This window comes from Rhinopithecus bieti, unplaced genomic scaffold (genome assembly GCF_001698545.2).
Source record: "Rhinopithecus bieti isolate Rb0 unplaced genomic scaffold, ASM169854v2 scaffold_11252, whole genome shotgun sequence".
NCBI lineage: Eukaryota > Metazoa > Chordata > Mammalia > Primates > Cercopithecidae > Rhinopithecus > Rhinopithecus bieti.
Genome location: NW_016806895.1, coordinates 2,364,772 through 2,385,051, shown reverse-complemented (window position 1 = coordinate 2,385,051; position 20,280 = coordinate 2,364,772). Strand labels below are relative to the sequence as shown.

Sequence of the window (20,280 nt, the reverse complement as noted above, 5' to 3'; positions counted from 1 at the left end):
AAAAAAAAAAAAAAAAAAAAGAAAGAAACAAAGGAATTCAAGTAGCAAAGACAATTTCTTTCTAGGAGCAGGAGAATAAGTAGAATAAGTATGATTTGGCTTCTGTATCTTCTTCTATTTTTTATTACAAAAGAAATCTGCTGTGGCAAAAGTGAAGCAGTATGGGAAGGTATAAAGTAAAATTAAAACATAAAAGTTTTCCAATAGTATATACCCAAATTAAAAGGAGGGATTCAAAAAGTTATTTGTACACTCGTGTTCATAGCAACATTATTCACAATAGCCAAAAGATGGAAATAACCCAAATGTTCATCGATGGATTAGTGGAGAAACAAAATATGTGTACAAATATATATACGATGGAATACTATTCAGCCTTAGAAAGCAAGGAAATTCTGATACATGCCACAACCTGGATGCACTTTGAAGACATTATGCTAAGGGAGTGAGCCAGACCTAGGAGGAGAAATATTGTGTGATTCAACTTATATGAGGTTCCTAGAGTAGACAAATCCTTAGAGGCAGAAAGTAGAATAGTGACTACTTGCCCGGGTGCAGTGGTTCACGCCTGTCATCCCAGCACTTTGGGAGGAACGAGGCAGGTGGATCACAAGGTCAGGAGTTTGAGAACAGCCTGGTCGGTCAACATAGTGAAACCCCTTCTCTATTAAAAATACAAAAAATTAGCTGGGCATGGTGGCGGGCACTTGTAATCCCAGCTACTCGGGAGACTGAGGCAGGAGAATCACTTGAACCCGGGAGGTGGAGGTTGCAGTGAGCCGAGATCGCGCCACTGCACGCCATACTCCAGCCTGGGCAACAGTGCGAGACTCCATCCCCCCCCCCCAAAAAAAGAAAAGAACAGTGACTACTAGGCGCTGGGAGGAGTTATTGTTTATTGGGTATAGAGTTTCAGTTTGGGGTGATGAAAAAGTTCTGAAGGTGAATAATGGCAATGGCTGTACAACAGCACAAATGTACTTAAAGGCACTGAAGTGTACACTTGAAAATGGGTAAAATGGTAAGTTACATGTATATATATTTTACCACCATAAAAAGTCCCCCAACACCAACCTACCAGTTATAGTTGGCACTGTAAACAACAACTTTTATAGCCATCTAGATAGGGCTATGCAAATACAAGCATAGATATAAGAGTATAAGCATACTCTTAATGCTCATTCTTTGGAGCACTCATTTATGTGCCAGGTATTTCCCAGTGAACAAAACTGACAAGGTTCCTGCTGTCATGGAGCTTTTAAAAATTTTGTTTTATGCAAATGGATATTGATGTACATACTGTTTTACACCTCATTTTCCCCCTTAACGAGTATCTTTGGACATCTTTCTGCATTAGCTATTATATAGATCTAACAACTTAATGGCTTCATAGTATGCCCTTGTATGGATGTGCTATCATTTGTGGCTGCATTTTTCATTGAATGGAGGAGGGGAGGCGGAGGTATAGAGCTTGCTATGGTTTGCTGCTGCTGTAAATTAAATTTTTATTAGGAAAATAGTATAGCCTTCTTATAAAAAGTCAGTGCAAGAAAAGTAAAAGTAAAAAGTAAAAGTGAGAAAAGAACAACCACCACCACCAACCCAGACCCAAAGTTACACAGAGTTAAGAGCTGTGCTGAGCCGTATTCTGTCTAGATCCTATTACTGTAAGAGTCAGGTGATTTCTTAGTTACCATTTGTATGGTGTTCCACAGTCAATGAGATCACATTAAGGAGATTGCTTTGAAAACCATTATGCTAGAAATATTATGGAAGTCATCTCAGGTTTTATTAAACAAATAAAAAGGTCTTCCATGAAGGGATTCTGGGTAGCAAATGAAGAAATATTTAAACAACTCTGGAAAGACAGGAGCAGGGTGGCTTTAGGAATCTCATTATCAGTGCTTATCCCTTTCATTTTCTGTGTCTGCTTAAGATGCAATTCCTGGGAGAGGATGAATGGCCTAGAGAACATGTGCCTATTGATGGTAAAGTAGGGAGAGTTCTGGGTTTTTGTGCTCCATGTGAATCTTATGGAGTTGGGGAGGTGCAGTTTTAGAAAGGATGGGATTCGAGGCTGGCAAAACCATCTGTCAGCCTTGCGATGTCAGCTGTTATAACCACAGATTCTTACTTCCTTCTTAAGGAGGAGATGACCGCCGGGTTCTGCTATGGCACATGGAACAAGCCATCCACTCCAGGGTCAAGCCCATACAGCTGAAAGGAGAGCACCATTCCAACATTTTTTGCCTGGCTTTCAACAGTGGAAACACTAAAGTGTTCTCTGGAGGTAAAAAGGAAGATTCTACCTTGGGAACGTCACTGTGGTTGGGATTTTAGAGAAAAGAGTGTGAAGATAACTCCTTATTTTTCTTCCTGTATTTCATTGAGCTGTGGAATTACTGATTTCTCATAGCTTGTCTTTTCTGCATTACAGCAGTATTATATATTAGGATAGTGTGTGTCTTTTCTCTCTCTCTCTCTTTTTTTTTTCTTTTCTTCACCTGTCTTTTTCTTTATTTCTCTCTGGCAGAAAACTTTTCACATTGCCATCTGGTACACAGAAACACACACAGACACACACACACACACACATATTTGAAACAATACTTAACCTTTTCTATATGTGGCATACTCTGATTTTGTTTTTTATTCTATTCTATTTCATTTTTAGAGATTATGCTGGCCATAACTCAAATGGATGTCATAACCCACAGATGGCTTCTGTTTGAAAAGTGTTGTGTTAGGTACAGTTGAAATGGCTGGTGCTCACACCAACCTCTTGGTGATGGCTTCCATCAGCCATACTCCTTCTCACCCCCACATTTCTAGTTCTGACCTCTTTTCTAAGCTGCAGATTTTCCCACTGGATATCTACCTGTGTTCCAAAAGCAACTTAAATACAATAGATGTAAAACCAAGATCATTAGTCCTCCCTTGAGGGAAAATTTCTTCTTGTCTGCTGGATTTTCTTTCTCAGTTATTACCATTCACCCAATTACATAAGCTATTAAGTTTAAGAAATTGCTGACAATTAACCATTTTCAACTTTAAAAAGTAGCAGTTTCACATGGTTCATTCTACTATGATCTTGGAGTCATCTTCAAACCTGCCTTTCTTACATTTCCACATCTAGTCTGTCACCAAGTCCTGTCAGGTCTATCTTGAAAGCCTCTCATATTCATCCTTTAGTTTGGCCTGGATTTTTGCAATGACTTTCTGTGATTTCTGTAACCACTGTCCATCCTCCTTTGAATTCATTTCATACACAAGTTTACTTTTAAAAATAAAGACTGGACCATGTGAACCATTGAGCCTACAGTGCCTGAAGAATAAAGTCTAAACCCCCATCTGTCTGGCCTGACCTCCCTTCTTTGAGTTATACACTCTAGCCCACCAAACTATTTGTCATTTGAAGAATGCACTGCACGGTACTATTTTGTTCTGTGCCTTTTGTTCATGGTGTTCTTCCACCTTAATTGTCCAGTCCCCACCAATTCCCCTAAGCCTTTCATTTGTAGGAGTTTTGAGTTATTTGAGTTTCAAATGTCTCCTTCTCCATGTACTTTCACCCTGCTTATGAAGGAAATAATTGACCCCATAGCTAGATCAGATTGCTACAAAGCAAACCCTCTTGTTGCTATTAATTGTTTGTCCAATTGGACTGTGAATTCTCAAGGACAGAGTAGAATCTTATTCTTTTTATATACCCAGGACCTAGCACTGTGCCTGATACCTAGAAGGCATTAGTATGGGTTTACTGATTTCATTGGTTTGCACCCACAATAGAGTTTACAGCCAGGCTTTTGTTTAAGATGCCCTGGGCCATATCTTTACTGCTACTTTTGCTTTCTATTTAAATGACTGTTGGTTGTGCATTTTAGCATAGAGTGGGACTTTTTTTTATGTTTTGTCTTTTTATGTTCAGGTTTTAATTTTTTTGCTATACAAACCATTTGAAGGCAGGACTACACATATCATGAATGTAATTTATATCCTTTGATAGAATAAGGAGAAATATAAGATTAAAACTTTCACATCATTTGGAATCACAGTCATCAAGTTTTAATGCTGTGAAAGATGATGTGGCTGGGTATTTTGGCTCACACTTGTAATAATCCCAGCACTTCGAAAGGTCAAGGCAGGAGGACTGCTTGAATCCAGGAGTTTGAGACCAGCCTGGGCAACATAGTTAGACCCAAACATTTTAGATCTCTACAAAAAAAATTTTTTTTTTTTTTAATTGGCCAAGCATAGTGACACATGCCTGTAGTTCCAGCTACTAGGGAGACTGAGGTGGGAAGATTGCTTGAGCACAGGAGGTCAAGACTGCAGTGAACCATGATTGTACCACTGCACTCCAGCCTGGGCAACAGAGCAAGCTAGATCCTGTCTCAAAAGAAAGAAAAAATTTTTTAAAAGAGCATGAGGATAGAAATATTAGCAAACATTTATTGGGGGCTTATTAAGTGCTCAGCCCTATTCTGAATGCTTTTACAGTTGTACTCTTATGCTCACAATTACTCTGTGATGTTATTATCACTATTCTGTAGGTTACAAAGCTGGGTCATAGAAATGTTAAAGATTTTATTGTGGGTCTCATAATTAGTGAGTGTTCTGCTGAAAAAAAAAAAAAACAAAGCTAGTGAATTAATTTGCCAATGTTCATTTAGTGTTTTCCTTGATGGCCACAGTTTTGTTTTGTGTTGTTTCCCCAACTTTTTTTTTTTTTTTTTTTTTTTTGAGACAGTCTCTCTCTCTTGCCCAGGCTGGAGTGCAATCATAGCTCACTGCAGCCTTGAACTCCTGGCCTCAAGCGATTTCCCCCACCTCAGCCTCCCTAGTAGCTGGGACTTCAAGGGTGTGCCACTACCTGGCTAATTTTTTTATTTTTATTTTCATAGCGATGGGGTCTAGCTATGTTGCCCAGGCTGTAGCCACAGTTTTTTTACATCATCCACTGGATAATACATGTTGGGAACTGTTACTATGTTATACTTGGCTGCTATTATTTTTAAAAAATTCTCTGTAAGAGCATCCTATCCTTCTTAAATGATTTCTATAAATCTTTTTTCTAGCTAACACTTCTAATTTGTATTAGCATTGGCTTTGTTCATATTTTTTCCCTGAAAACTTAATAATACTAAATTGTAATCTGGACAGGGACCACCTTGCAGGAATGATCAAATGTCTGCTTTTTTCTTTTGCAGGAAATGATGAGCAAGTTATCCTCCATGATGTTGAAAGGTAAATAGATTGGTGGTATGTGAAGGTGATTGACTTTGTTTTTCATATATGAAGAGGCAAATATTTCTTTAGACTAAAATGGTTTTTGTTTTTTGAAGAAAACAGCGTGAAACCAGCTGTTCTTTTCTAAAAAATATTCCTACAATAGTTTGAAATAAAGTTTTGATTTAAAAAGGAAAAAGGGATTTGAAAGTTGGTATGAAAGTATACGTTTTAGATGAAAATTTAAAACAAGAGTTTAGAAGAGTAGGAACCATAATATTTAAGAACAGTAATAGCTAATATTGATTGAGTTCTTACTATGTGCCAGACACCATTGTAAATGCTTCATACATATTAATTTATTTAATCCTCACACTTATTTTCTAAGGAGATACTATTGTGATCTCCATTCTAGATGAGGAAACAGAGGCACAGACATGTTAGATAACAGAAGGTCAAGTGGTACGAGAACCTGAACTTAGGCCATCTGGCGTCAGAGCCATGCTCTTCATCACCATGCCAGATTGCTAGGAGACCCCTCTTCCACCCTGTTGGCATCAGACTTGGCTGCTCTAAAGCTTTCCCTTGCTCTTTGAAAATCAAGTACAGGCCGGCGCTATGGCTCACGCCTGTAATCCCAGCACTTTGGGAGGCTGAGGCAGGCGGATCACAAGATCAGGAGATCGAGACAATCCTGGCTAACACGGTGAAACCCCGTCTCTACTAAAATACAAAAAAAAAAAAAATTAGCCGGGCCTGGTGGTGGGCGCCTATAGTCCCTGTTACTTGGGAGGCTGAGGCAGAGAATGGCATGAACCTGGGAGGCGGAGCTTGAGTAAGCTGAGATTGCGCCACTGCACTCCACGCTGGGTGACAGAGCAAGACTCCGTCTCAAAAAAAAAAAAAAAAGGAAAATCAAGTACGACCTCCAAATCTGTACACAAGCAGAAGAATTCTGTAATAAATGAAAATACTAAACTCAGCTATTGAGTCACTTTTAAATATGCTTATTTAGCACAAAAATTATAAAATCTCTAAAAAGACTACTTAATAGTACCTTTTCTTAAACCTGAAAGTTGACTACCTACCTTTCAGGAAATATAATATTTTTTGGGTTTAGCTGGGTTGACTTTCTCCTAGAAATGGAGAAGATGGCACCCTCGGTACTGAAGTGCTGGGACTCTGCACTATGCTTGTGTGTATGTGTGTGCCTCTGTCTTGCTCTCTATCTCCCAGCAGTGAGACATTGGACGTGTTTGCTCATGAAGATGCGGTATATGGCTTGTCTGTGAGCCCAGTGAATGACAACATTTTTGCCAGTTCCTCAGATGATGGCCGGGTTCTCATTTGGGACATCCGGGAATCTCCCCATGGAGGTAGGGTCACTGTGCAAAAGACTGTTGGACTGTGTTGAACAGTTTGGTGTCAGATTCATTGAAGATCCAATTTATGACCTCAGTATCTATGTGCAAGTGATGTCAAGGGAAAGGAAATGTGAAACACTCACATGGGGGCATAAGAGGTCTTTGGAGGCCTTATCCTCCACCTAAGTACTCAGGAGTGAGACACCTTTGCCAGTCCTTCTCTGCCCTCCTGTGGCTCTCCACAAACCCTTGTACCTTGCTGTTTAGTGCCTCGAGGAGCAGAAGTTGTGGTGCTGACATGTAACTATGCTTGATTATTTACAGAGAATGGGGGTATTACGTGCTTTCCTGCATCCTAGTTTCAGGCTTGTTATTTTGTTGAACCACAGAATCTCAAATTACCTGTGTATAGGATCTTAAAATGATGGCAGGTAAACTCTATTTAAAGGGGATTGTCTGTGTGAGTGCCTCCTCTGAATGTGCCCTTTGACTCTGATGTGTAAAATGAAGAAGTTGCTTTGTTGACTTTCTCTGAAGTTCTTCAGGAAATGCATCTTCTCAGCTCATTTCCTACAGAGAGATTTCTGTAATTCTACCTGTCTTCAAAAGACCCCTTCCTCTAGTACCAGCCTTAGTGCCACTGCCATACTCACCCTGTCCTTTAGTGCAGATTGTAATGATCACAGCTGTGTACCTAAATTCACTATCCTGCCTGCTTTGTCTGGCAGGATCTGGGTCTTTTAATGTTTTTATATTCTAAACATTTTACATTCTGGGCCGTGCTCATTACTTAGGTTCAGGCTATAAGAGAAGCTTGTTTTTAGGGTTAGGTAGGTAAGGTAGCAGGAAGTAGCAGCTGTGGTCAAGTCACTGTGGGCTTGGTAGGTGAAATTCTCCTTAGTCTGAACTGCCTGATGGCGGAGATGACTGAGTGCTTTACCTGCTCAAAGACCTGTGAAGTACTGCATATGGAGGTCATAGACTGAGAAGTACTTTCTTTGTATTACTCTAACAGGTCCCATAGGAGTATATCCTGCTAGGTAACTAAGTGGTTTCTTCCTCACTTGGAACCTGCTAATTTTTGTAAAATGATGCAGGGTTTCTAGGTGAAGTTGATTACAGACTGGCTAGATGTTAGGGAGCATTGTGAAGCAGAAGAGAAAAACCACACCATTATTTCACCATGTCTTAATTTTGTCGTGTTTTGTTTTATCTTCATCAAATCTGTGTGCAGTTTAAAAACTTTTAATTTCTAAAACTAATACAATTGGATTAAAAGCATAAGAATCCTACCAGTAATTGGTTGTGAATTTTTTCAGCTCCTGCGGAATTCAGTTTTACTTACTGTAAAATGGTTTATTTTCCCATTTTTAGTGACCATTTCTGTTTTGTCTCAAGATCTGATAGCTACTATATATATTTCTGGGTGTTATAGCTTAAAATGTCGTTAAATGTGTTTACCTTGCTATGTATAGGACTCATGGGGACCTCGTGAGTAGGGGTGACTGGTGGGATTATGTGCTGTTTTGGGGCACCAGGCCATTGGAGTGGTTATTAAAGAGTGCTCCGACCTACATTCACATTTCTGCTTATCTGCCTGCCAGTGGCCCAAAGGTACCTGGAATGAACTGATTGTAATTTTTCTTTCCACAGAGCCCTTCTGCCTGGCAAACTATCCATCAGCCTTTCATAGTGTCATGTTTAACCCTGTGGAGCCCAGGTTGTTGGCCACAGCCAATTCAAAGGAAGGAGTGGGACTCTGGGACATTCGAAAACCTCAGAGGTGAGTCCCCTTTATTCATAAGGTGTTAAAACTTTCCCCTGCCTCATTTCTCAGGTAATGTGACCAGCCAGTAAGTGTTGTAAGGACTTCTTTGGCAGTTATCTCTGCTGGGCGTTTCTTAAGATACATAGTGTGTCTCAAGCCAGGAGAGCCTGTTTCCAAGGAATAGACAGTGAAAAGGAGGAATCATAAACAGTAATCTGGACTGTAGACAGGGTCAGTTTTAGGCAATTATCTGAAGTAGTCAGAGCATCCCTTTAATATTGCCTTCTCTCTTCAGGCCCAGTGTTCCCCAGATGCATAGGAGCTCTTGGTGTGGGGTGGGTGGAGGGGAGGAGGTGGAGGTGGAGATTTGCCAAACTTGTTGCTGCTGAGCCAGAGGTTCTTAAGCCTAGGTTGGAGGGGATCCCTAAGAGGGCTTAAAAAATACTGAACTGCCAAAATTATATGAAAAGTATATATTGTATTTTCAAATAAGTGCATTTTCTGCTTATCAAAAGGACTAATGACCTTTATAGTGACAACAACAAAAGGTTAAGAGCCATTGCACTGTGGTGTTCACAACCTCATGTGTTTCTCCACATGGCGCTATGAAAAGAGCATACTTAAGACAATCCTGAGTGATGGCATGAATCACTAATAGGGGAATCTCAGGTATCATTAAAGGATGTGGGAATGGGAGTGAGTAGCAGGCTCTTTTATGTTCCTTAAGTCCCATGGGGGAGGGACTACTTTTTATGGCACCTGTACATAAAGCTAGCCATGCTTTATTTAAAAACTTCCATGCATTGCTAGCTAGCTCCTCTGGAAATTCTGCATAGATGTAATTTCCCACTTCGTAAAGCAGTGTTGCAAAAGAATATCATGGAAACTAAGTGATGTTATAATTTATTTCATGGGCCTCAGATGAAAGGAATAGTTAAGTACAGAAGATTATCTTCCTTGATGATTTTTACTCCTAGCTGATTCTCTCCATGGGGCAGTAAGAGATGGTTGGAACTATTGTAGCAGATACGTGTAGCCTGGAGGGTTGTCCCTGGCAATGAGCAGGGCTCCCTAAGCTTCCTGAGGGCAGCAGAGATTTCTCCTGCCCCCTCTGTTGCATAGGCACCTGGCTCTTGCTTTTACAGTCTATTGAAATGTGTGTAGTGGCAGGACCCCTAATGTGCTTTTGCACTGTGTACTTTAGGAGGCTTGCTGTCTGCCAAGAAGACAATTGCATTCAGCTGCAGTGTTCTCTACTTCAGGCTCTTTAGGAACAACTGTTGTACCTCATCCATATTACGAAAGGCAGGATTTGGACGAACTGCGCCAGCCTTCTCCCAACCTACTATCTCCCCTACTTAAAATTGCAGTGAATAGCTGGCAACTGGAGTAGGGCACTGAGCTATTCATCTCCAGTGGAAAGCTTGAGTAATTCATGGTGTCTGCAGTGTCTTGAGAGAGGAGGAGTGTGTGGATATTTTAATTCTCCCAATTCTCTTCCACCAGTTTCTTACTGTGCATTATATGGGCCCTCCTCCACTTTCCACTTGTCTCCTCACTAATAAATATAGTTTCTTTCTTGTTAAAAGAATTGTAAGTGATGACGATTATTTTATTTTTACAGTGACATTTATTGGTTTTGGGTTTTTATGCAGAAAAAAATAAAACAAAATCATCTCCAGATTATCCCTGATACTTGTATGTTTTTAAAATGTTTGTCTGTCAGTACAGTTCTACTCCTTTCTAGTGTCTGTAGTCACTCCAGAGGTAACTACAGTGAACAACAGTTTATCTTTCCAGAACTTAATATAATATGTATACTACTATGCATATGCATCCTTTAAAAAAATTGAGACAGAAGGAAGCATGTAGTAATACTGTTCTCGATTTCTCTTTTAAATTAACAATATGTTTTGGAGCCTTTTTTCATACCAATACTAACAGATCTAGCCCCTTCTTTTAATGCCTATATGGCATTCAATTTATATGATGTACCCAACAACCAGGAGGACTTCTTGTTTCCAGTTTTTGGTCATTATAAACAATGTTACATTTGACCTGGTTGTATGTCTATCTTGGCCTACTTTTGCAAAAATATCTGTACAGACTTGCTGCATCAAAGGATGCATGTTTTTAAATTTTTGGTAAAAACTGTCAAATTGTAGCCCCACCACCAAAGGCTGCACTGACTTACAAATCTACCAACTGTGTATGAGATTGCATGTGTCTCCAGACCTTCACCAACACTTGAACTATTGCTAGTATTATGGGGGGAAATGATACCTTGTTTTGAGTTCTTCAATTATGGGTAAGATTTTATAGTTTCTTTGATAACCTACAGTTTTCAGAGTCCATGTGGGAGAAAAGTTGCCTAGTAAGGCTAATTGGCAGTCGTGACTAATTTCTTTTTGGAATAAAAGAAGGAGCATAGTGCCATGGGGACTAGGATGTTATTGCATTTATTTCAACTCTTCTAAGGTTCTACAAGGTTTTATGGGTGTCAGGCAGAAAAGGGGCATGAAATATCTTTGGAACTCTTCTTAACTTTGCATCCACTGGAGTTTGGGGATGAAATTACAGATCTTTTCTGTTAGAATTCCTTCAGTACAAGTTGGTTTGGGGAAAGAGAGCGCCCTTTTTCTTTTCCATGTAGGATTAGTTATGCTGAGTTGCAATAGATGATTTGTCTCTTGAGCACCGCTGCCTAGAAACCCCAACCTAGATTTTGGGGCAACTCTATATCTGTTGGGAGGACAAGCCTGGAACACAATAGAACTTTTTCAGGGATACTTCAAGTGTAGGGAGAGATTTTAAGGAATTTGTGAATCTCTTACAACTGCAGGTAAAATTGTGTGGCTTATGTATCTGAGTGAACACACATCATATTTTCTCTAGGGATGGTAGAAAGCTTCTGCCAAGTTCTCATAGAGACCCTTGACTCCAAAAGGATAAGATTGCTTGGTGTTCTGATTACCCTAGATTTTAAACCTGTTGTGGTTCCTTATCAGGATTTTAAATGACTTCTAGCTTGTAATTGCATGGGCATGTGGGTGAATCAGGGCCTGCTGTCCTAGAAACAGATAATCTCCTTAGAGCAGTGATGAGGGTCTCACCCTGAACACCTTCTCCTTCCTGGCTTAACCTATGTATTAGTCAACGCTTGAATGATTTCCCTGGCTTACCCCAAGCCTACACTATACCTCTCCAGTTGGTAGCCTGAAGGTATAGGAGCAGAGTCACTTTTGTCCCACTGCTGCCCTGAAATAAGCTGATTAGAGGGCTGGCTGGCAGAAAAAAAAAAAAAGTCAGCTCTGAAGAAGACTTTAATTATAATATGATCTGACTTCTTCATTGTACAGATTAAGAATAAGAAACTAGCCCAGTGAGGTAAGGGGAGGCAGAAGAGCTGCCTTTAGTATAGGAAGAATAGGCTCTGAAGCCATACTTCCTGGGTACAAATCCAGGTAGTACACCTTAATAGGCATGTGATCTTGAATAAGTTACTTCACCTCTCAGTGTCTCATAATAATAACTAATAACTAACATTTATTAAGCATTACTTGCCCTCTGGGTATTGACCATCATATGAATAATTACCTTATTTAATCCTTACGATAACCCTATGAGGTAGCTTCTATTATTTTATGATAAGAAAATCAAGGCACAGAGAGGTGAAATAACTTGTATGTTATATTTGTGTGTGTATGTGTGTGTGTGTGTGTGTACATATATATCATCCTTCCACTTTCCCCTGTTTTCTTTTCTTTTTTTAGTTTTATTTTAAGAGACAGGATCTCACTGTGTTGCCCAGGCCTCAGCCTCCCGAGTAGCTGGGATTATAGGCATGAGCCACCACACCCAGTTCCCTGTCTTACTAAATCAGATAGGGTCCCTGTACATTCTAGTTTTCTTTCATCTATGCCTCCTTACAATAGAACTTTTTCAGAATTCCTCTCAAATTTTTCCAATACCGACCTGTCATATTCTGAAGTCTGAGTCCTTTAGACTTTCTGTCCCTGAAAGTTAAACCCTTTTTCACTGTCTCATGGCCCAGAACCTGTTCAAACTTCTTACCTTTTATAACCCTGGAAATCTGCATATACTAGTTATTTTGCTGCAACACTTTAGATCAGAGGTTGTAAACTAGCTGCCTGTAGGCCAAATTCAACCCACAGAGATATTTTGGTCTACCTGATATGCTCGAATTTGAAAAATTATAAAGTAAAATTGCAGTTTCTTACATCTCTTGAAAAAGACGAAAGATCTGCTCTCGTTGGGCCTTTATTCTCATACAGCAAGAGTCAGCCAAAGCCTCTATGATGTTCGTTCAGGGTCCCACCACTTCTTATTGTCTTAATACCGGTGTGTCCCTCATTTACATCACTTGCCTGGCCCTGTAGACATTGGAGTTGGAAAGTTCTGCTTTAGGGATTTTAGTGGTGATGAGTGGGCACTGGGGAGGAGAGGCTTGAATGTAAGTGACTGGATAAGAGAACATTTCACACTTGCAAGTATACATTGCATGTTCTGACAAGGTTTCATTTATTTCATTTAGATGATTTCTGCTGTTTTTTTCACAACCAACCTCCTTTCTTACTGCCAGTGTTGCAGTTATATCTATCTTGGGCTGTTGCAGTGCCTCTGAACAGTTTTCAGAACTGAGATCCTCTAATGTCTAGAGAATTCAGGAAAAGCAAAAGTTTCCCTTGCTCTCACTCTGTCATCCTTTTCATTGCCTGTTTTAGCTGTCTGCTTACTCACCACCTCTCTCCCTTCTAATCTCTTTAGTTTCTACCAGGAACTGTTAGTTCTATGATAGATAACAGTGTCTTGCTTTGACAAGGATAATAAAGAGAGTGTTTTTTTTTTTTTCCCACTCAATAATAAACTGGGGCAAGCCAAGAATCCCTATAAAGACTTACCTTATAAGATGGTGTTTTCACTTGTGTAAATGACGCATCTGAATATGGGCAATGAGTGCAAGTTCCTACTATCAGAGGGGATTGCTCTTAGTTCCTCTCTGGGTTTGGGGACCTCTCAGTTAAACGTCTGTTTTTTGGGGCCTGTGCCAATCCTACTTCTATAGAGACCACATTAAATGAAACTCTGCCTTCTGAACAAGCCAGACAATCTCTGCCACATTGCATTTGAAGATTGCTCATACCATTATAGGAAAATAAAGCCCAGGGGCTTAATGTCAAAAGCTGGAAAAGGCACTCATGTGCTGATGTATGTTGAAACTTCAATGAATGAGACTGCCCTGAATTTAGCCTCCTTCCTTTCAGAATGCAAGGCAATCAGGGTAGACAAAGATTTCTTAAATTTCTTAAAACCTCTGAAGCACTATCCATCAAAGAAAAAATTGACACATTGGATTTCATTAAAATTAAGAACTTTTGCTCAGCAGACACCACTTTTTTTTTTTTTGAGAGAGAGTCTTGGTCTGTTGCCTAGGCTGGAGTGCAGTGGCATGATCATGGCTACAGCAGCCTTGACCTCCTTGAACTCCAAGGTTCAAGCAGTCCTCCTGCTTCAGCCTCCCAAGTAGCTGAGACCACAGGCTCATGCTATCATGCCTGGCTAATTTTAAAATGTTTTTGGTAGAGACAGGGTCTCTTTGTGTTACCCAGGCTGGTCTCGATCTCCTGTGTGCAAGCAATCCTCCTGTCTCATCCTACCAAAGTGCTAGCATTACAGGTGTGAGCCACCACACCTGGCTAAAGACACCATTAAGTAAGTAAAAAGGGCTGGGCGCAGTGGCTCATGCCTGTAATCCCAGTACTTTGGGAGGCCAAGGCAGGTGGATCACGAGGTCTGGAGTTCGAGACCAGCATGGCCAACATGGTGAAACCCTGTCTCTACTAAAAAAATGTATACGAAAATTAGTGGGGTGTGGTGTCGTGCACCTGTAATCCCAGCTACTCGGGAGGCTGAGGCAGGAGAATAGCTTGAACCCAGAAGGCGGAGGTTGCAGTGAGCCAAGATCACACTGCTGCACTCCAGCCTGGTGACAGTCTGTCTCAAAAAAAAAATAAATAAATAAGTGAAAGCGTGAGCCAAGAACAGATCTGAAAAAAAAAAAAAAAAGCATAATACATATATTGAGTAAGAATATCCAGAATTTATGAAGAAGTACAAATCAGTAAATAAAAAACAAAAAAAAATCAATTTAAAAAATGAGCAGAAATGTTGAACACGTACTTTACCAAGAAAATATCCAAATACCCAATAAGCATTTGAAAAGTACTGAACTTTATCACTCATGAGAGCAATGCAAATTAAAACTACAGTGAGTGTCAGTATACACCTAGAGTGTTTAAAATTAAAAAGACTTATAGTATCAGGTGTTAACAAGGGTATGGACCAACTGAAACACTCATACATTTTAGGTGAGTGTTCAGGAGAAAGCAAGCTTTTTATTAAGGAGTTCGGAGGACAGAACACTAGCATGAGTATTGTAAACCTACGTATGGTAAAGATGGGTGAGTAGAAGACAGAAAGAAGGGAGTAGCTTAATAACCAGAAGGCATGCCCCGGGTAAAGCTAATCATTGTGACAAGCAAATCCCAGTGATCTCCAGCTTTTCTGTTGCAGTTTTCTATAATACCATCAAAATTTCTAGGTCCCCCTGACTCTTCTCTCCCTCTCTTTTGTCCCTTTAAGGCAGCTCTGTAAAGAGCCAGTGTACAACCATTAGGGAAACCTATTTGTCAGTATCTACTAAAACTAAACACCGTAACTCCATGACACGGCAATCTCACTCTTAAGTATATCTAAGAGAAATGAATACCTATTTCCACCAAAGACATGTGCAAGAACATTTACAGCTGCTTTATTTATAATAGCCAAAAGCTAGGAACAACCTAAATATCCATCAAAAGAAAGTGGAAAGTGGGTAAATAAACTGTGGAATAGCCATACAATAGAATATTACACAAACATAAATAACCAACAAACTATAAATATACACATTGACATGGATGAATCTCACAGTCATAGTGTTGAATAAAAGAGTTCAAATACAAAAGAATCTCTACTGTGTGATTCCATTTGCATGATGCTCAAGAACAGGCAAGTTATGGAAGGCAGAATAGTGGTTACCTTTGGGTAAGGTATTGACTAAGGAAGGCATGAAGGAAACTTCTGGGGTTCTATATCTTGATCTGGGTGGCAATTTCGTGGTTGTATACCTATATACATTTTTACTGAGCAATGCCCTTAGAATTAGTGCACGTTACTGTATTATGTTGTATCTTTTAATTTATTTCTTTTTTTTTTTTTGAGACGGAGTCTCGCTCTGTCACCCAGACTGGAGTGCAGTGGCGCAATCTCAACTCATTGCAAGCTCCGCCTTCCGGGTTCACACCATTCTCCTGCCTCAGCCTCCCAAGTAGCTGGGACTACAGGCGCCCGCCACCACACCTGGCTAGTTTTATATTTTAGTAGAGACAGGGTTTCACCGTGTTAGCCAGGATGGTCTCGATCTCCTGACCTCGTGATCCACCCGCCTTGGCCTCCCAAAGTGCTGGGATTACAGGCGTGAGCCACCACTCCTGGCCTGTATTATGTTGTATCTTAAAATTTAAAAAAAGAATCCAAGGCCACTATTGTCTTCAAATGGGTATTTATCTTCTTCCTTATGATTCCAGTGGCTGTGGCAATAACACTGGCTCTTTACAGAGCTGCCTTAAAGGGACAAAAGAGAGAGAGAGAAGGTCGGGGGACCTAGAAATTTTGGTGGTATTATAGAAAACTGCAACAGAAAAGCTGGAGATCACTGGGATTTGCTTGTCACAATGATTAGCTTTACCCGGGGGCATGCCTTCTGGTTATTAAGCTACTCCCTTCTTTCTGTCTTCTACTCACCCATCTTTACCATACGTAGGTTTACAATACTCATGCTAGTGTTCCGTCCTCTGAACTCCTTAATAAAAAGCTTACTTTCTCCTGAGAACTGTATTCCTTTCTTAAACTTCTTTGTTTTTTATTAATGTCATCGTCTCTCTTATAATCATCCTGGCTGAAATCTCAAAGTCTATTTGCCTCTTCTGTCTCTCCCTCCCTCTGCCATAAACATCTTTGCTCTGTGTTAGTGCTTGGCCACTCCTTTCATTCCTTAAATCCCTACCCTACTTCAGACCCATTTCACTGTCTCCATAAGGTTCTGACTTCACTGGCTCCTTAGCTTGCATCTCTTCTCCGTTTGCACCACCCCCCAAAACACATACACATAGAGGATACTTTCTCCTTTTTTCTTGATTTTTCTTTACGTATTCATGTCATAGTTACCAAGATCAAATGGTGATCCATCAGGGAAAACTTCCTTGCTAGATCTCCCTGTTACATAATCTTAAAAATGATTTTACTCACTATGTCCCCCAGCACCTGGCACTATTTTGGCACAGAGTGTATGTTGAATGAATGTAGCTGTCTCTAACTTCTAGAGGAAAGGATCTCTCCATTCAGAATTTCTATAATGTTTATGGACCTGTTAATCCCTGAGTATAATGATATGAATCCAAATGTTGTATTTCAGGAATGAATCCTTAGAGGAGATTGTAAGATTTCTTGCTGGGCTTTGAATGTCACCATCAGTTATGTGGCAGAGAGCCAGGTAGTCTGGTGAAGTTGCTTTGTAGCTTTTAGGCCACAGGGTGGAGTTGTAGAATCAGTTTTGCCCACTGGAGGACACCAGGTCGCTGGTTTCCTAACCCAGTGATTCTCAAACTTTAAGGGGCATCAGAATCACCTGAGGAGCTTGTTGAAGCACTCCTTCCCAGACCCCATACCTACAGACTGAATTGTTGGTCCGGGGTGGGATCTTTGATTCTGCCATTATTTAACATATACCCAAGGTGATTTTGCAGTTTTGCTGATCTTACAAGATGGAAGCTGTGGTTAATCAGAGAGGTCCATGTTGAATTTCCTCAAGTTCACTCAGACCCCAGGTCTTTGGGGTTTAGGCCAGAGATTCCTTGTGTCCATTCCTTCTCACCAAACACAAATGTCTTTCATGACAAGAGACTTCACTTCAAACCAGAGCATCTGGGGGAATGCCTGATAAATGGAGGGGAGCTCTGCAAACACGTATCATTTCATATTCTTCCTTTCGTATTCCACAAGTCCAGTTATTCAGAAGTAGATGATATCAAAACCTAAATTAAATGGACTTTCTTATTTTATTTTTTATTATTTATTTATTTTTTTTTTTTTGAGACAAAGTCTTGCTTTGTTACCCAGGCTGGAATGCAGTGGTGTGATCTCGGCTCACTGCAGCTTCCACCTCTTGGGTTCAGGCAATTCCTCTGCCTCAGCCTCCCGAGTAGCTGGGACTGCAGGCATGTGCCACCATGCCTGGCTAATTTTTTTGTACTTTTAGTAGAGATGGGGTTTCACCATGCTGGCCAGGTTGGTCTTGAACTCCTGACTTCAAGTGATCCACCCATCTCAGCCTCCCAATGTGCTGGGATTACAGGCATGAGCCACTGCGCCTGGCCAACTTTGTTATTTTAAAGTCATATGTTGACTCTTTCTTCTTAAAAATTTTTTATAGTAGGGCTTTTTTTCAAATATATGTAAAAGTAGGCTGAGTGTGGTGACTCACGCCTGTAATCCCAGCAATTTGGGAGCCCCAGGCAAGAGGATTGCTTGAGGCTAGGAGTTCAAGACAAGCCTGGGTAACATACACCCTATCTCTACAAAAATGTTTTTTTTTTAATTAGTCAGGTGGGGTAGTGGCAGAACCTGCAGTCCTAGATACTGGAGAGGCTGAGGCAGGGGGATCGCTTGAGCCCAGGAGGTTGAGGCTGCAGTGAGCCATGACTGCACCAATGCGCTCCATCCTATGTGACAGAATGAGACCCTATCACTAAAAATAAAAAAAAAAAAAATTTTTAAAACAGATAGGGCTAGGCGCGATGGCTCACACCTGTAATCCCAGCACTTTGGGAGGCCAAGGCGGGTGGATCACCTGAGGTCAGGAGTTCGAGACCAGCCTGGCCAAAATGGTGAAACCCTGTCTCTACTAGAAATACAAAATTAGCCGGGCATGGTGGTGGGCGCCTGTAATTCCAGCTACTTGGGAGGCTGAGGCAGGAGAATCACTTGAACCTGGGAGGCAGAGGTTGCAGTGAGCTGAGATCATGCCATTGCACTCCATCCTGGGCAAAAAGAACGAAACTCCATCTCAAAAAAAGCACAACAAAACAAAACAAACAGGTAAAAGTAGAATAGTAAAAATAAGATTTACCTATTCTGGGTATTTCACACTATGTGTAATTATTCGGGGTTCTCCAGAGGAACAGAACCAATAGGATATCTGTATATATAAAAGGGAGTTCATTAGGGAGAATTGGCTCATACCGTTACAAAGGTAAATGATAGGCTGTCTGCAAGCTGAAGAATGGGAAAAGCCAGTAGAGTGGTCAGTTCAAGTGTGAAAGCCTCAAAAGCAGGGAAGCCGACAGTACAGGCTTCAGTCTGATACCAAAGGCCCAAAAGCCCCCAGGAGGCCACTGGTGCAAGTCTCAGAGTCCAAAGGCAGAAGAACTTGGAGTCTTATGTCCAAGGGCAGGAGGAGAGGAAGCAAAGCATCAGGCTTGGAAAGAGAACAAGGAATGTCAACAAGCTGAATATCCCCCTTTTTCTGCTAGCTTTGTTCTAGTCACACTGGAACAATGCCTGCCCACATTAAAGGCGGGTCATCTTCTCCCTGCCCACTAACTGACATCTCAGTCTGCTCTGGAAACAGCCTCATAGACACACACAGCAACAATGCTTCAGCAGCCATGTAGGCATGCCTGAATCCAGTCAAGTTGACACCTAATATTGACCATCACAATTTGTGACTTTCTGTCTGGCTTCTTTCACTTAGTATCATGTTTTTGAGATTCATCCACATGTATTACTGTCTCATTCCTTTTTATGGCTTAAATAATATTCTATTATGTATACATTACACAGATATGGATATACACGTTTTATTTCACCTAATGATGGCCATTTGGATTGTCCCATCTCCTGGCTATTGTGAATGATACTATCATTAACATTCATGAAAAAAATTTTTTTGAGAACCTGTTTTCAATTATTTTGGGTATATTACATCTAGGAGTAGAATTACTGGATCATATGGTGATCTATATTAAACTTTTTGAGAAACTACCAAACTGCTTTCCATAAAAAGATAATTAAAAAAGAAACATAACCACAATATTATTCTACCTAAAAAATAACAGTGATTCCTTAATACCATCTCATATCTAGTTGTTACAATGGTTTTTATGAAGCAGGACTCAAACTCGTTACAAAGCAGTTGGATGATTTGACTTATAAGTCTTTTTTTGTTTGTAGGTACCCCTGTCTTTCACTTCTTTCTTTTTTTTTTTTTAAGACAGAGTTTCATTTTTATTGCCCAGGCTGGAGTGCAATGGCGCAATCTTGGCTCTGCAACCTCCACCTCCTGGGTTCAAGCGATTCTCCTGCCTCAGCCTCCTGAGTAGCTGGGATTACAGGCGTCCGCCACTACACTCAGCTAATTTTTGGTATTTTTAGTAGAGATGGGGTTTCACCATGTTGGCCAGGCTGGTCTTGAACTGCTGGCCTCAGGTGATCCACCCACTTCGGCCTCCCAAAGTGCTGGGATTACAGGTGTGAGCCACCCCACCCAGCCATCTCTCACTTCCTTTGCTTGCAACTTATGTGTTGAAGAAACTGGATTATTTGTCTTAGGAATTTCTTATGTTCTAGCTTATGCTGATTGCATTCTTTTTTTTTTTTTTTTTTTTGAGACGGAGTCTCACTGTCGCCCGGGCTGGAGTGCAGTCAGTGGCCGGATCTCAGCTCACTGCAAGCTCCGCCTCCCGGGTTTACGCCATTCTCCTGCCTCAGCCTCCCGAGTAGCTGGGACTACAGGCGCCG

The 20,280-nt window shown here is 40.7% G+C and overlaps 1 protein-coding gene across 7 annotated transcripts in view; it reads left to right on the top strand.

Annotated features, from left to right (window-relative positions):
• The window catches only part of DCAF5 (DDB1 and CUL4 associated factor 5), a 121,997-nt gene that overhangs the window by 36,642 nt on the left and 65,075 nt on the right, over positions 1–20,280 (top strand). For 5 of the 7 annotated variants that reach the window (XM_017878620.1, XM_017878622.1, XM_017878618.1 and 2 more), the window contains exons 2-5: positions 2,147–2,290; positions 5,211–5,247; positions 6,466–6,605; positions 8,247–8,376. In XM_017878620.1, coding sequence (XP_017734109.1) covers positions 2,179–2,290; positions 5,211–5,247; positions 6,466–6,605; positions 8,247–8,376 — 419 coding nt within the window. In that variant the 5' untranslated portion in view covers positions 2,147–2,178. The remainder of the gene's footprint in view (positions 1–2,146; positions 2,291–5,210; positions 5,248–6,465; positions 6,606–8,246; positions 8,377–20,280) is intronic. The other 2 variants (XM_017878619.1, XM_017878623.1) reach the window with 1 other exon arrangement.